This window comes from Microcebus murinus, chromosome X (genome assembly GCF_040939455.1).
Source record: "Microcebus murinus isolate Inina chromosome X, M.murinus_Inina_mat1.0, whole genome shotgun sequence".
NCBI classification, from domain to species: Eukaryota; Metazoa; Chordata; class Mammalia; order Primates; family Cheirogaleidae; genus Microcebus; species Microcebus murinus.
The window spans coordinates 7,982,966-7,995,969 of record NC_134136.1 but is presented as its reverse complement, the minus strand read 5'-3'; the positions used below and the strand labels follow the sequence as shown (position 1 = coordinate 7,995,969).

Sequence of the window (13,004 nt, the reverse complement as noted above, 5' to 3'; positions counted from 1 at the left end):
TTTGATGATGGAATTTTGCCATGCATGCCAAATTTTATGGTTTGGTGGGTCAAATAATATCCAGTTCATGGTGGGCAGCTCAGGTCACATGGTGATATGGTTGCCCATGGTGAAACATTCAGTCTTTATTAAGGCCCAACTAATAATAAAATATTCTCCTGTTTTTCAAAAGAATAGTTATCTGTGAAGGATGGCAGGGCTTTGCTCCAAAATCCTAAGGGCTTGCACTGCAATTCACATATAGGAGCCTGCTTAAGTCTCCAAACCACATTTCTATCTGACACTGACACTTCAAGCACCATTTAATCTGCTGGATCATGTGGCCCAAGCAGCAAAGTAATTTATACAGCAGCTGGTACCTTTTGCAGAACCTCTTATTCTGGGCCTCACTGAAAACTAGCAGTTTGGGGGGTCATTCAGTAAATGGGCTAGAGTAACATGTGCAAATGAGGAATATGCAGCTTCCAAAATCCAAAGAGGCCCTCTAGACATTATGCCTCTTTTGGGCGGGGGGGGGGGGGTGTTGTAGGAGGGGCGAGATGCAACAATTTATCATTTGCCTTAGAAGGCATATCTCAACACGTGCCCCACCACTGGACTCCTAGAAATTTCACCAAGGTAGAAGGCCCCTGAATTTTTGTTGGATTTATTTCCCATCTTCTGGCATGCAAATGTCCTACCAATAATTTTAGAGCACTCGCTACTTCTTGCTCACTAGATCCAATCAGCATAATGTTATCAATATAACGGACCAGTGTGATATCTTGTGGAAGGGAAAGGTGATCGAGGTCTCTGTGAATTAAGTTATGACAGGGCTGGAGAGTTGATACAGTACTGATATAAGAGAGTCAAAGTATATTGCTGGCCTTGCCAGCTAAAAGCAGTTTCTGATGGCCCTTATTGACAGGGATGGAGAAGAAGGCATTTGCCAGATCAACAGATGCATACCAGGTACCAGGAAATGTGTTAATTTACTTGAGCAATGAAACCACATCTGGTACAGCAGCTACGATTATGGTCACCACCTGATTAAGCTTACGATAATACACTGTCATTCTCTAAGACCCATTTGTCTTCTACATGGGCCACATTGGTGAGTTGAATGGGTATGTGGTAATAATCACCACTCCTACATCCTTCAAGTCCTTGATGGTGGTACTAATCTCTGCAATACCTTCAAGAATGCAGTATTGCTTTTGGTTTACTCTTTTCCTAGGTAGAGGCAGTTCTGATGGCTTCTATTTGGCCTTTCCCACCGTAATATCCCTTACTCTACAGATCAGGGAACTAATGTGGTCATTCTGCCAGCTGCTAAGTATGTCTATTCCAATTACACATTCTGAAATGTGAGAAATATCTACAGGAGGTGTTTGGAGATCCAGTAGACCCATTGTGAGATGGAACTGAGCTAAAACTCTATTGATCATCTGACCCCCATAAGCTGTGATTCTGACTATTGAACCACGTTGATATTTTGGGTTTATTAGAATTAGTGTCAGTTCAGAGCCAGTGTACGATACTCCCCCAAAGGACTGATTATTTCCTTTTTCCCAGTGCACAGTCACACTGGTAAAAGGTCATAGATCCCTTTGGGGAATACTTGGAAAAAGATTAACAGTATAAATTTTTGGTAGTGTTCTTGGGTCCATCCTCAAGAGGACCTGGCCTTCCTTTTATTCAAAGAATTCTAGGTCTATAAACCAGTTCAAGTCGTGAATTGATTGAGAGACCATGACTGTTTTTATAATTCAGGTTATATATACTTTTGTTCACCTTTCCCTGAACTTTACTGCTTATACAGATCAAGTAAGAATTTAGTAGGCTTTCTATCTATCTCACTTCTAGGAACACCATGATCAACTAGCTAACACCATAGGTCTGCACAAGTCAGACTATTCTGTTTGCTGCTTTGATTCTATTGTCCATTACGGTAACTATGCCCACCTTGCATTTAGCAGTTGAGTGCCACCACTTGGCCCCTGCCACCCCAGGATACAATTATTTCCATTGCATTTAGGTTTCCCAATTCAGTGACTGTAGTTCCCACTGTGAGATCTTGCCTACAGAGAAGAGCAGTCACAGAGCTCTCATGCATGCTGGGGCTCTATTCATGAATTTATTTCTCACAGTATTGGTAAAAAGTGTGTTTTCTGGATCCTCCCAGTGTGAGTGAGCAGGTCTTAAATGACAAATCCGCTCTAACATTCTAATCTCCCTAAGCCTTTGAATCCTTCTTTCTACATTAAACGAAGGCAGGTCTGGCATTTCCAATTCACTCAGTGGGCCACCTTTTGATCATGTTTCAGCCAACCAACAAAACAAACTGTTAGAGTACTTTCTAACTCCCTGACCTGCAACATTAAATGCAGAGTCTTAGCTTAGTGAGCTCTTACCAATAAATTCAGCCAGATCCTACTTTATGTTCCTTCCAACATGATCCCACATCTTTACTATCCATTCCCACGCGTTTCATGGATTTCTGTCTGTGTAATTAGAAAACTCAAGTAGTTCTTTTGGAGTATAGTGCACCTCCTCAAGGGTCACACTTAGTACCTCACCTTTAATGGCCTTGAGTCTAATTGTAAGTTTAGAAGTAAAGAGGGATTGTTCCTAAGGAGAATCAAAATTGTCTTGCATGGTGCCTCAGTTTCCTCAGGCAATGCAGGGTTAGTTAATTCCTTCAAACAGGGATGGAGAGGCCAATACCACTGGAAGTGGGGACGCTGTTTCCACTGGTGGTAGGAAGGCCTCTTCTTCTAGGAAAGAAGACACATCAGAATGTAGGGGCTCAATATAACTGTATTCACCCACATCCCCATCCTAACTTACAGGATACCATTTTTTCCCAATCAGTGCCCTCATTTTAACAGTAGACACCCTGCACAACTGAGAGTTCAACTATCATTGTAATTCAGGTAGTTGTAGAATAAAATTCTCTGTTTGATTTTCAGTAATCTCAGTCCTATAGCTACAGGGGACACATAGAAATTTTTATCTCATTTATGCAGCACTTGAGTTGGGAATTTGAATACCTGAGCTCATTCTTTTCTTTCACCACTTTGCCCAGTGACATTAGGAGCAATTAGCCAACCTTATTGTATTCATCAGTTTTTAAAAAATGTTCAAAAGTATCATATACAGTCACCCAGCTACTTACCTCTCATAAATGGTTGATTAAGAGCATTCCTTGAAAATATTTGGCATATTTGCATGTTACCAGTGCTGTCTTTATTATTGGGAATAGAGTCATTAGCATCTTTAATCAGAATTTCTGAAGAGCCTATTCCAGAAACTCTGGAAGCAATTCAGAAAACTCATTCTCAAAATTCTGTTTCTCTAGAATCACTGTCAGTATGAAAATCTCTATTAGTTAGAGTTCTCCAGAGGAAAAAAACTAATAGGTTGTAAATATATATATATATATGTATATATATATATATATATATATATATACAGACACACACACATATATAGACAGATATATAATGCATATAATATCTATGTGTGTGTGTATATATACACACGTATATATAATGTATTTGGTAATGTAGTTCTAGACTGAGTCCAAAGACCTCAGAGCCAGTAATGCTGATGGTGTCAATCCCAGTTTGAAGGCAGGAGAACATTGATGTCCCAGCTTATGTAGTCAGGGAAAGAAAGCAAATTCTCCCTTCCTCCACATTTTTGTTCTATTCAGTTCCTGAAAAGATTGGATGAGGCCCACCCACACTGAGGAAGACAATCTGCTGATTCAAATGCTAGTCTCACCCAGAAACATTCTCATAGAGACACCCAAAAATAATGTTTAACCAAATATCTGGGCACCCTATGACCCAGTCAAGTTGAGACATAAAATTAACCATCACACCATGCAAGAAGCAGAGGGATGATTATCTCAAGCAGAAGAAACTGCAAGTACAAAAAGCCCTGAGTCAGGAACCAGCTTAGAGTATTACAAGAGCAGATAATCAGCCAGTGTCACTAGAACATAGTAGGTAGAGAATCATACAAGATAAGGTTGAAGAGATAGGCAGAGACAAGATGATGCAGGCCATGGTAAAGAGTTTGGATTCTATTCTAAGGGAGTTGGAAATCTATTGAGAGTTTTTAATGGGGAGTGATATGATCCAATTTACATTTTGACAGATCACCCAGCTACTCTGTATAGTAGAAATTGTAAAGGGCAAGGATGAAAGCATAGTGATCAGATATACAACTCTTATAGTAGTCATGTAGGTGAGAGATGATGGTGCCTTAAACTAGGACAGTGCCATTAGTAATATATTTAAAAATATGCTAAAGGACCTAGATATGCATATCCCTGTCCATTTCTCCTTGACTCAATTATACTCACAACTTTGGTCACACACACCAAGATTATTATGAACAACAAAACTCTGCTGAATTAGCAGTTTATCATGTTGAATCAGTTGTGTGCGCTTAATGTACACTTTAGATGAAATTATTATGTTAGTTTAAATTATCTATAATTTTATGTTTCACACTTAATAATAATCACATTAAGCACAGTCATACTCTATCAATGAACATGGAGAAAATAAGAAGGAAAGGAAAATGCCTTTCATCTAAGGAACAGACAGGAAGCAAGGAGGGAGAAAGGGAGGAAAAAATTATTTTATGTATCAGACTTAACAGAGTGAAGAGAGTCCTAAAATAAGAAGTCAGGAAAACTATAACAGTTCACAGCCCTGCAACTAACTTGCTGTGTGACCTTGGACAAATCACTTGATATGGCCCAAGTCTTTACTTCCTTTATCTGTGAAATAGTCAATTGAACTAATTGTTCTAGAATGTCTCTACTGTTCTCCAAATGGTTATTCTAAGAACCACTCTCTTTATCATGTTGTAGGAGTTTTATCCACCTCATACACTCCAACCTCTGCAGACAGGAGATAAATTATGAATCCTGGCCAGGCACAGTGGCTCATGCCTGTAATCCTAGCACTCTGAAAGGCTGAAGTGGGATGATCGCTTGATCTCAGTAGTTCAAGACCAACCTGAGCAAGTGCAAGACCATATCTCTACAAAAAAATAGAAAAATTAGCCAGGCATGGTGATGCATGCCTGTAGTCCCTGCTACTTGGGAAGGTGAGGCAGGAGGATCACTTGAGCCCAGGAGTTTGAGGTTGCAATGAATTACAATGACACAACTGCACTCTAGCCAGGGTGACAGAGAGAGACCCTGTCTCAAAAAAAATACATGAATCCTTATTTTCAGACAGAAAAATTGGGGTAAAAAGAGACTAACTGATTTCTCAAGATCCCTAAAGTAGTTGATAGTATAGTTTGTTTTGTAATACAAAATCTTATGACAGATATCTAGATATAAAACTTTTCCTCTTCCTTTCCTCTTCCAAAAGGTACTCTCAAAATTGATCCAACAAGGAAAATATATGTACCACGATCTACCTTTTGGTTGGCAATTTGAAATGAGTTTGACTATCTATAATCAGTATATAACAAGCCATCCAGATAGCCTAGTAAGGTAGGCTATCTTGTTGAGCCCTAACAAATGTTAACCACCTTATTTTTCCTATAGCCGTGCGATTCTGTGACCGGTGCCATCTGATCAAGCCAGACCGCTGCCACCACTGCTCTGTCTGTGCCATGTAAGTGACAGCCATATTTTCCCCGGGCTGAGCTTGGCCACTGATAGTTGCCTAGACAACAAAATGACTGATCCTAACATGTAACTATGCCTAAATAAGAACATTTCCTTTCAATCATAATGAGCATGTGCCAAAACCCTCACAGGGATTATGATGGTTCAAGCTGTTCTAAAGATAGGAAAGAGAAATAAAACCATATTTTTAAAATAAATTTTTTAATTTTACAACAGTTTTAGACCTACAGATTTATTGTGAAGACAGATCTTATATGCCCCACACCCAGTTTCCTTCATTAGTAACATCTTATATTTGGATGGTACATTTGTTACAATTAATGAACTGATACTCATACATTATTTTTAACTGAAGTTCATACTGTATTTAGATTTTCCTCAGTTTTTCCATTATGTCCTTTATTTCTCCAGGATACCATCCAGGGTGCCACATTGCAGTTAGTTAGTCATGTCTCCTTAGCTCCTCTTAGCTGTGACAGTTTCTCAGACTTTACTTGCTTTTGATGACCTTGGCAGTTTTCAGGATTAATGGTCAGGTATTTTGTAGAATGTCCCTCAATTGAGATTTGTTTGATGTTTTTCTCATTATTATTAGACTAAGGTAATGTGATTTGGGGAGGAAGACCTTAAAGGTGAAGTACCATTCTTATTACATCGTATCAAGGGTACTTATAAACATGACTTATCACTGCAGTGTTAATCTTGATCATCTGGCTGACATGGTGTTTGTCAGGTTTCTCCATTGTAAAGTTGTTCACCACCCCCCTTTCTATACTGTACTCTTTGAAAAGAAGTCACTATGTGTAGCCCACACTAAAGGAATGAGAAGTAGGCCTTCTCTCCTTGAAGGTGGGGTATCTACATAAATTATTTGGAATTCTTTTGCTTAGAAGATTTTTCTCTTCTCTGCATTTATTTATTTATTCAATCATTTATTTATATCAGTATGGAGGCATGGCTATTCATTTTATATTTTGTGTTATAATGCAATACTACTTTATTTTATTGCTCAAATTGTTCCAGCTCTGTAAAATCCCGTTTTAATGTTGATACATATAATCTTCATATCTTTCTTCTTGAGTGCTTATCCCACCCATATTTCTCTTACTTTTGATTCAAACAGAGGCTATAGCCATGTATTTTCTTCTGTACTTTTATTAAACTGGGTATTGAACAAAATGAGAAGAGACATCTTAGACCTTTTTATCTGTATTAATATCCTGGAATTCCCAATTCCTTTTAAAGGTTGGACTTCTAGGCACGTAACTTTCTGCAAGCATGATCCTATAACGTGTTGTTGTGATTGCCTCATCCTGAGAATAACTGAAGACAGAATAGTTTTGGAGTCACTATCGATGTACTGGAACCATGTAAAAATACTGGTGAAAACTTGAGTTCAGTTAAGAGGTGTTGCTTCATTTCCATAGCCTCACTTATCACGCTGTATTTTGTCCCCTTTGTAGGTGTGTATTAAAAATGGATCATCACTGCCCTTGGTATGTCCCTTTGATTCATTTCTCTCCTATAAAAGGGTCAAAGCTGCTAAATACACCCACTTTCCTAAGTATGGTTATAACACGCCTGTTTCTGTCACCGTAATTCACTGGGTGTTTTTTTTGTGTGTATATGGGACAAGAAGGGGTAACATTTTAAAGCAAGAATAAATATATCTCCAAAAGTATGATAGTGAATTCCTGGGGTCACAAAGCTAATGGTCTCCTGTCCATTGACTTTAGCAATTGAGCATAGTAATGACACACAGCACAAATATTTCTCCCCTTCAACATTACACAATTCAGTTCTGTTGCTAGCTGGCTCTATGTTTGAAATATTCTAGATTGTTGAATTCAACAATTCTCCAAATATTGTATGTCAGACTTAGAGAACCAGTCTGAAATCACCTAACTACAAGGAGAACATGCCACAACTATACCAAGAGTAGCTGCTAAAACTGTAACAGATTTTTAGCAGCCAGGATCCAGGTTTGCTTGGGTGTATCAGGAACCAGTCCAGAACTATTAGATAGGCCAAGTGTCTCTGTGCCTATAAATGAAAGGAGAAACGAGTGAGATGTGAACTTGTTTTTCCAGTGTCTTCTTATTAAGGGACTTCTACCTGTGTTGGGTTTCTACACGACACATAATAAAGCTGCAGGAACAGCATGCTTCCATTACTTAGTCCACTTATGTATCAGTGTGTTCTCAATCAACGGGTCCTGATTTCAAATTAGTTTTTCTTTTTCTTTTTTTTTAGGGTTAATAACTGCATTGGATTTTCCAACTACAAATTCTTCCTTCAGTTCTTAGCTTATTCTGTTCTCTACTGCCTGTACATTGCTACAACAGTCTTCAGCTATTTCATCAAATACTGGAGAGTAAGTTAAAAATACCTTGAAGGGTTCCCACGTAAGAACAAATGTATACCCATTCCAACTTGACATTGTTCACCCTATATCTTTTTACATTTTGAAATAGATAATACTGAGGTAACCAGAAGGGAAGGCACTAAAACCAAGTTTTACATGTTGAATACTCTGAGATTTAGAAGGCGATTATTTAAAGATTCCGGTTTAACAAGTTTCTGTCATACGTGAGAATTTTGCTGAGGCCTTCAGGAACCTGACCTCTTGACTCCTACTGATTCTTTATAATGAACTTCTCCAGTTGAGTTTTAAAGATCCACTTCTTACCAGTTACAGATTGGAAAAATGTTGAAACGAATTCTAAATCCCTAGTTTCCTAAGAAAAAGGCTAACAAAGCACTCCTCTGTTGTTAGAAAATACTTCCTAATTCCCTGTTCAAAGGAGAGCTGCCTAATTCCTATTGGACAGAAATATAGACTGACCCCTTTACATATGACCAAAATGAAATAGGAACTTTGTTTTTTTAACTTTGTATGATAAACACTGGGTTGGCAATTAAGAGAATAGAGATCTAATGCTGGCTCTGTTACTTGCTTCACTGGCTCATTGCCAAGATCAAATGAAACAGATATTGAAAGTGCTTTACCTTTCAAAATGTGATTCCAATAATTATAATGAAATCTCAAAAAAAATCCTTTTATCTTTCCTCTCCTTGAAGATATCGATCATATCCATTTATTTAGAAAAGACAAACTTAAAGCAGATTTTCCAGTTACAAATGTGTACAGGGTTTGGCAGAAATATAGCAAAATATGTTCTTTTTTAATTTTATGCTAGTGGATTCCAGAAGATATCCCTTCCCCAGAACTCCAGTATAATTACTAAGATGTCCATGACTTATCATGGACATAATAAGTCACATGGACTTATCACTGTCCAAACTGAACCTGAATAGCAAGAGACAGATCTGGGCAGAGCTACTAGTTAATACTTTAGGAATTGCACAAGAGCCTGTATAACAGGAGTATCTCACCTCAAATGGAGAGGTAAAGCTGTAGGGAAAGAACATGAATCCTGTGACCAGAATGCAGATTATAATACACTGGAGAAAAAGGAGGAAGGAAGGGAAGGCAGTGAGAAGCTAAATAGCTAAGAATATTTAAATTATCAAGTAGTATTTCAGTCCCTACTAGTATAGAAAATATAGTGTAGAAAATTATAGCAATGTGTGCTTTTCATTTTCCCTTCAACTTACCCAATCAGTTCAGATATTTAATAACTTTAAGAATAAGGAATTATATAGTGGATAACAAAATCACCAACTCAGAGACACAAACAAAAGTGTAAGCAGAAATGAAGTTTTTCATACATTTTCTTCGAATATGAAATGCTTCACCATGCTGCTCATCTTGACATCTCTTCCTTGGCCCCTTTCCACAACACAGGATCTATTTTCTATTGCTCAGGTTTCCATGACCCTGACTTTGGCATTGTATCTAAATGCCAAGCTACTCCCTGAAATATGAAGAAAATCTGCTGCAGCCAATCAGCTGTGAAAGTATCAGCCTTGGTCTTCACTACAGACCTTTCTTGGTCCTTAACAGTGGCAACTGTTCAAGAACCACCTTTTACCCTCATAACAGAGTAAACAATATTGCATTTCCCACATTTTGCCTTTAGCCGTCTTAGCCAATAATCAAATACTGCAATGCCAGCCAGGTGCTGTATGCTTTTTTTCTCTCTTGAAAGATGATATTTGGATATGAATTAATCTCCAGAAATGTGCCAGTATTCCCAAACAATAACAGGGGTAAGCATAACCTTGTCCTTTTCTTATTCCCTCACTTTTTTCCCCACAATAGACTAGCTCATGCCCAACAGATGAGAGACAAGGAAACCTGTCTTGGCTTGCCCTCATAAGGAAAAGGGCATTGGCAGTTCTGTGGTCTCTCCAGCCAGAGAGCCCTTTAGTGTGGTTTAGGGGTGGCTTTCTCAGTTTAATTGTAAACTCCCCTTACAATAAAACATAAACACTGCCATGTATTTGAAAAGCCATGTATCAAGGTGACATGCTGTGCCCCTAAGAACAGCAACTTCCATTTGTATGGCACTTTACAGTTTTTGAAGCACTTTCGTACCCATTAACTCATCTGATTCTCATAACAGCCCTATGAAGTAGGAAAAGCAGGAATTACTAGTCTCGTTCAAAGATAATAAAACCGAGGCTCTTGGTAGTTAAGTAATTTGCCCAGGATCACCCAGCTTGTAAATTTCAAAGTCAGGACTTTTATCTAAGTCTGATCCTAAGCCCAGTGATCTTACACACTATTCTACTGTCCATTATTGTTCTGCTATGAAGAAACTCTAGTTCCTTTGTAATAAAGAATTTAGAAGACCATCAGATTATTTATCTCCTCTCAATGTTAAACAATAGCTACTTTCATAAGAGATTGATCTTTGCCTCGTGTAAAAAGTAGTAATACACACCTTTCGCACTGGGCCGTGAATCTCTTCACAGAGACTATGAATTATTTTAGAAACAAGATAATAGCGTTATTCTACCAATATTCCTCTGAACTGTCTGGTAGTTATTGCTTTGAGTGATTTAGCTTGGTTATCTTCTCAGAAGGCATTTTTGAATGGGCTGTCACCCTCTTCTAACAAAAAAAGTTTGATATTAAGAATTCTATCAAGGAACAACACAGCAGACCGGGCACGGTGGCTCATGACTGTAATTCTAGCACTCTGGGAGGCCAAGGCATGCAGATCGTTTGAGCTCAGGAGTTTGAGACCAGCCTGAGCAAGAGCGGGACCCCCTCTCTACTAAAAAATTAGAAAGATATTAGCTGGACAACTAAAAATATATAGAAAAAAATTAGCCAGGCATGGTGGCACATGCCTGTAGTCCCAGCTACTCGGGAGGCTGAGGCAGGAGGATCGCTTGAGCCCAGGAGTTTGAGGTTGCTGTGAGCTAGGCTGATGCCACAGCACTCTGATGCCACCGGGGCAACAGAGTGAGACCCTGTCTCAAAAAAAAAAAAGAAAGAAAGAAAGAAAAAGAAAAAAGAACAACACAGTAGATATGCTGTGGCAGGCAGAAGAAAGTTCTGCAAGAGTAATTGGGGTTGGGGGAGACATCCAACTCAGCTGCACAGGGTGTGGACTGACTATATTTCAGTCCCTCATGCCCAGCCATTTCCTACTGCCCATTTAAATGTGAGAAATAAGAAGTAAAGGCCGGGCACGGTGGCTCACGCCTGTAATCCTAGCACTCTGAGAGACCAAGGCCGGTGGATCGTTTGAGCTCAGGAGTTCAAGACCAGCCTGAGCAAGAGGGAGACCCTGTCTCTACTAAAAATAGAAACAAGTTCACAGGACTACTAAAAATATCTAGAAATATTAGCCGGGCATGGTGGCGCATGCCTGTAGTCCTAGCTACTCGGGAGGCTGAGGCAGGAGGATCGCTTTAGCCCAGGAATTTGAGGTTGCTGTGAGCTAGGCTGATGCCACGGCACTCTAACCTGGGCAACACAGTGAGACTCTGTCTCAAAAAAAAAAAAAAAAAAAAGAAGTAAAATAAATGTGAGCTTTAAGCTTTAAAATTTTTCTCAAAAAGGAGAGATTATGAAAGCAAAATTCCAGGCAAAAACTACTACAAAGCAATATATGGAATCTTTTCTAAAAAACTCAAAATAAACAAAAGTCAATCCAATTCAGTTGGGTTGCTTAGGGCAAGATTTTGCAGAGGGATAATTTCAAAAAGGAGCGTTTCCCAGGTAATCGGTACACCAAAAGGCCAGAGTCCACCACTATACAATGTAGACATGTAACAGAATTCAACTTATACCCTCTTATTCTATTAAAATATAAAGGAAAAAGATAAAGTAATAGAACTAATAAACACACTTAGCAAGGTAGTGGAAAAAATTTATAACTTAAATTATGCTAAACTTAAAGCTATGGCATATTAATATTTTCAGTAGGTCGGCCGGGCACGGTGGCTCACGCCTGTAATCCTAGCACTCTGGGAGGCTGAGGCGGGCGGATTGCTTGAGGTCAGGAGTTCAAAACCAGCCTGAGCAAGAGCAAGACCTCCGTCTCTACTATAAATAGAAAGAAATTAATTGGCCAACTAATATATATAGAAAAAATTAGCCGGGCATGGTGGCGCGTGCCTGTAGTCCCAGCTACTCAGAAGGCTGAGGCAGAAGGATCACTTGAGCCCAGGAGTTTGAGGTTGCTGTGAGCTAGGCTGACACCATGGCACTCATTCTAGCCTGGGCAACAAAGTGAGACTCTGTCTCAAAAAAAAAATATATATTTTCAGTAGGCCAACTTACTTTTGTCTCCTATATCCCTTACATTGACTTTCTCACTTCAGGTATGTTATGAATAAATAATAAATGTAAGATTGATATCTAAAAATTTTTTTAAAGGAGAGTTTCAGATAAAGGTTCCTGAAGGTTGAAGTCCTTGAGGTAGCTATTTTCTGGGCTGCTCTGCCCGCATGCAATTTTCATCCAGACCTCCCCTCAGCTAAAAGCTTCTGACTGGCTTATCCACTTCTCTGCATCCTTCAAACATATACATCCTGGAAGATTCCCAATATTTCCTTACATAAAAATGAATAAAAATGTTCTCTGAGAGAAGAAAAAATCTGTATTATCTAAACTTTCCAAGTATTGCCAAGCCTTAACTTTGTCCTTCCAAACTAGAATAGATGGTTCTACTCCCCAACCCCCAATTACTCTTGTATTTAAAAGTTAAGGTCCACTTCACTTAAACTCACTTTTAACTTTATTACTAGAGAGCATATGGAAATATTTCAAAGTGATTCATCATACCAAAACAATAATCATCGTGGGAAAAGAGGAAATAAATAATAGTCATTTCTCCAACTGCTCACTCCAAAATTGAAAATGTTTTCTTAGGTTCTCTTCAGAAGACAAAATGTTACATGCTCTACATGCTACAGAACTATAGAACATTCATTCTAG

General features: G+C 38.7%; 1 protein-coding gene across 1 annotated transcript in view; it reads left to right on the top strand.

Annotated features, from left to right (window-relative positions):
• ZDHHC15 (zDHHC palmitoyltransferase 15) overlaps nt 1-13,004 on the top strand; it is a 96,442-nt gene that overhangs the window by 46,821 nt on the left and 36,617 nt on the right. Inside the window, exons 5-7 of the mRNA XM_012755350.3 lie at nt 5,561-5,630; nt 7,108-7,140; nt 7,898-8,018. Of these exons, the coding sequence (XP_012610804.1) occupies nt 5,561-5,630; nt 7,108-7,140; nt 7,898-8,018 (224 nt within the window). The remainder of the gene's footprint in view (nt 1-5,560; nt 5,631-7,107; nt 7,141-7,897; nt 8,019-13,004) is intronic.